The 4596-nt window shown below is 26.3% G+C and overlaps 1 protein-coding gene across 1 annotated transcript; it reads left to right on the plus strand.

The window, feature by feature from the left end:
* The first annotated feature begins 389 nt into the window (after window positions 1-389).
* On the plus strand, window positions 390-3941 carry LOC112603197 (cystathionine beta-synthase). The gene is made up of 8 exons (XM_025351677.1): window positions 390-428; window positions 509-700; window positions 761-867; window positions 948-1082; window positions 1149-1366; window positions 1453-1735; window positions 3513-3605; window positions 3688-3941. Exons 2-8 carry the CDS (start codon window positions 516-518, stop codon window positions 3876-3878), a joined length of 1212 nt encoding a protein of 403 aa, XP_025207462.1. The 5' UTR covers window positions 390-428; window positions 509-515; the 3' UTR covers window positions 3879-3941.
* The last annotated feature ends 655 nt before the right edge of the window (window positions 3942-4596 follow it).

Genomic DNA, 4596 nt, shown 5'->3' on the forward strand with positions numbered 1-4596 from the left:
AATACTCATAACTCGTTAGTTCACCATTAACATATTTTTGTCTGATATCAAATCGTTCACTCTGTAATCTGTAAATAAATACATGAACGCACGAGATAACGAGAACGTACAGGTTACCTAAATATTATCAACTTATTATCATAACAATATTTGTTGCCTGTTGGTCGGCGGCATGCCACGGTTGTATACTTGTGCATTAAACTGTTCAGTGTTCGGTGCTCGGCGCTTCATCTTCGTTTATCTACGGCGGCAGCCAGCAAGAGGTTATCTGTAAATGAATAATAATTGCAGTCATTAAAACGTGGTCCGTTACTCTGTTCATTGATTAGTATTTTATAATACGTTAATTTGCTATTTAGTAATTTACGTATTAAAAAAAACCATACTATTAAACGTGTAATTGTTTAATTTAGTTATTTACGTGATTAGTGAGTATCTAATTGATTATAATCATAACAATTGGCTGTTTATTGGATTTGACAATTTTATGTTTTATTTTTGATTGTAGCATTACGATGGCAGATTCAGCTGTAGTATTGGCGAAAAAGGCGAAGATTGATGAAGGGAAAACCCAAAACGATTGTAATGGTTACGATTTAGATGCACATTTTACGAAGTTCAGGCCAGATAAAGATAGTCGGTGTACATGGACAAAAAAATCGTGTTTTGAAGAATCACCTCATATTCACAATGGAAACTTGTAAGCACAATATTATTCATGATTTCGTGTTCGCACTTTAACAGTTGTATGCATTTTTAGAAATAATAAAAATGAAATTTTACCTAACATATTGCATGCAATTGGCAATACACCTTTAGTGAAGTTGAATCGAATACCTCAAGCAGAGGGCATTGAATGCGAGATTTGTAAATATTTATATAAAATATAATACATAATGTATCTTAATTAATGTCTTTTATTTTAATAATTACAAAAAAAAATTTAGTGGCTAAATGTGAATTTTTGAATCCGGGTGGTAGTACTAAAGATAGAATTGGATGGAAAATGGTTGAAGATGCTGAACGTCAAGGATTGCTGAAACCTGGAATTACAATAATTGAGCCATCATCAGGAAACACAGGTATTTGATAATTTAGTACTTTTAAATTTTTTTTTTATGAATGCACTTACTGATATTTTATTCTAGGAATTGGGTTGGCCATGGCTGCTGCGGTTAAAGGATATAACTGTACAGTAGTAATGCCAATGAAAATGTCTCGTGAAAAGGTAGATGCTCTACGATTATTGGGTGCAAAAATTGTACGTACACCTACAACAGCTGCATTTAATGAACTAGATGGTTTGATACGTGTAGCACATAGGTTACACTTGGAAGATCCTGAAAATACTATAATACTTGATCAGGTAAAACAATTTGTCAAGTTTTATTTATTATTAATTAATGACTGTTATTTTTTATTTTTATTTTTATTATTATTTTTATTTTTTAGTATCGCAATAAATATAATCCTCTGGCACATTTTGATGGGACTGGCCAAGAAATATTAGAACAAACAAACTATAATGTTGATGCAGTAGTGGCTGGTACCGGTACAGGTGGCACAATCACAGGCATTGGCAGAAAGTTGAAACAAGTACTTGGAGATAAATGTCGCATAATAGCAGCTGATCCTTACGGTAGCATTTTATCATTGCCCGAAAGTCTTAATGAAACAGATATACAAGTATATGATGTTGAAGGCATTGGTTATGATTTTGTGCCAACAGTGTTGGGTAATAATTATTTATTATTAAATAATGGTTGATATTTTAACTAACATAAATATGCTACAAACTTATTTTGTGATGAATTCTATTATTTTATTAAATAGCTCAATAGTTTAAAAAAAATAATTTTTCCATAACATATTGTAAAATAACTTTTTTCAGCAGTGTGAATCATAATTTTTACTAACATTTTTTTTACATTTAAAAAAATGTTAACACATACATGTAAAAATAGTTTTAACTTTTAAATTCTTTGGAAAGTGTATGTAAATTTTTAAACATAGTAATACTTCAAGATTTATCTGGGATATTAATTCTTGCTTTGTAAAAATTATCATTATATTCAATCTCTTTTGTTACATCCTTTTTTTGGAATTTTGTTTTCACTAGATTTAGGTTGAGAAAAGACTTTTTAGAAGAGCTACTAGTGATTATATTCTTAAATATTTTATCTGAGTTATAAAAATACATAGTTATCCTAGGACCTGGAGAAAAACAAACCACAATAATAGCATAATAGATAAATACAATTTGTGACGTATATTATGGCTATAATACAATGTTTGCTTATCGACTTATTTAAAGGAATATTGTTAGAGCTGTAGAGATTTCTAACTAAGTCTTAATATCACTAATGTTTCCTAGTTTTAATGGTTATTCAATCCTCATGATTTATTAAATTATAATTTAATCGACTTTATTTTATCACACTTAATAAGTAAGTTTTTAAAGTTCTTAAAGTTTTAATAAGTAAGCTTTATTTTATATTAATTAAACTACTGTAATGTTTGGAACCTTAATGTAAAAAAAAATTATGTTTAGAATCAAAAAAAGATACGGGAAGTAACTCTTGAAATGTCTTTATAATTAAGTCATTGTACCTGTTTTAAATTCAGTGTTTATACATAAAAAAAGTATCTATAATATTTTTTTATATTAATATAATAATCATATCACCAGTGACGATTCGTGGGATACAGATGTTTTACCCCATCTTCATGTTTTTAATTATAAAATAATGTTTAATTTATAATGTACCTTAGTATGAAAGACAACAACGATAAAAATGTAAAAAAAAAATAGAATACTGGCACAATTTGTTTGTGCTAACAAGTGCCGTTAGTATTAAACACAGTGTATAGATTATTGAGGTACAACAGATACCTGCTGTGTTATGCAGGTAGTTTAAGTTATATAATAATAATTGTATCAAATGATTTATTGATAATTTGAAAGTTGCAATGCAGTGTCTATCTAATAGCATATTTTAATAGAAAAAGTTATATCGATTATACGACTGATAAAATATTATGTTTTAATTTAAGTACTTTGTAAATAATTTTCTTTCATTCAATATTTTGGATAGACATGCATTCGTTTGCTACCAAACCATTTTCCGTAATATACAATTAATATAAACCAAAATATTAAAGATTTTAACATAATTATAAATATTGTAATTTATGAATAACATATTTCATATTTTTATCAAAGTATTCCTTAAGAATTATTGCTTGAAAGAATTTATATTAAAATAAATAGTAGTAATAACTCACTATTTTTAACAGTGATGAATTTTGTTATAAAATTAATTTACTGATTGATTTTTATAAAATAGACTGAAATAATCTATTGACCAAACAGCTTAAAAATAATTAATAATTAAAATAACTAACCATTAAAGATTATGCTGGCTCTTCATGGAATGCTCAGGCATAGCCATGTATATGTATTTTATGTCTAGTCATAGTAATTAATTAGTTTTATACAATTTTTGTTACAGATAGATCAGTTGTAGATGAATGGATCAAGACTGATGATAAAAACTCTTTTCCCATGGCTAGAAGATTGGCACGCGAAGAAGGATTGTTGTGTGGTAAATATTATTTATATTAAAAAAATAAAAATACCCATAAATACTATAATGAGTTAATAGCTTACTATTTTATTTGATATAGGCGGAAGTAGTGGCTCAGCTATGTATGTTGCTCTTCAGGTAGCCAAGACTATGAAAAAAGGTCAAAGACTAGTGGTAATATTGCCTGACGGTATACGAAATTATATGTCCAAGTTTGTTCAAGACGAATGGATGCGTGAAAAAGGACATAGCCTTGTTGAAGATGAACAGGAAGTATCTAAGAAAAATTAATTATGATATAAGATTCTTTCTTTTACACATATTTGTATTATGCATTAAGAAAATTACATCAAAAGAATTGGTAATATTTAAGATATCTTAAATAAAATAATACACTGATAAAATACTATTTAGTATTTATAATTTTTTTTAAATTTTTCTTATTAATATAATATTTTAACTATTTAAAAAAGAAATTGTATGTGATTGTCTATAACATATGGTTTAAGATTTAAAATATCAAAATAAATATTCTTCACAATACAAAATAAAGTTTGTGTAAAACCTTGTTAATTTTGCAAAAAAATATTATATGTTGGTATAATACATAGTAAATGGGCATATCATAAACTATATAATGTTTGTTTGTACCTAATATTGTTTATTTCAATGATATGGATAATATACAATTATTTTTTATTAATGGTTGTAATAATTGCCAAAAAAAAAAAAAAGGTTAATGATTATATAATATGTAATTCCTATAGAATTTGAATTTAGAAAAAAAAAATTTGGTTTATATAATAATTACTGTGATAATGTAATTAAATGGTGTATAAAAATAATATCGCTTTTTTTATGAAAGTAAATAATTTAGGAAAAAATCAAATCAAATCAAATATTGATAATTTTTTTGTCTAAAAAATATTAAATTATAATATTTAGTTATTAATACTGACAATGCACAAAATGTATCTTTGCTCAAGTAAAATGTTTTTAAAAATCAAGG

Source organism: Melanaphis sacchari, unplaced genomic scaffold (assembly GCF_002803265.2).
Source record: "Melanaphis sacchari strain LSU unplaced genomic scaffold, SCAv2.0 Contig9_pilon_pilon, whole genome shotgun sequence".
Lineage (NCBI taxonomy): Eukaryota > Metazoa > Arthropoda > Insecta > Hemiptera > Aphididae > Melanaphis > Melanaphis sacchari.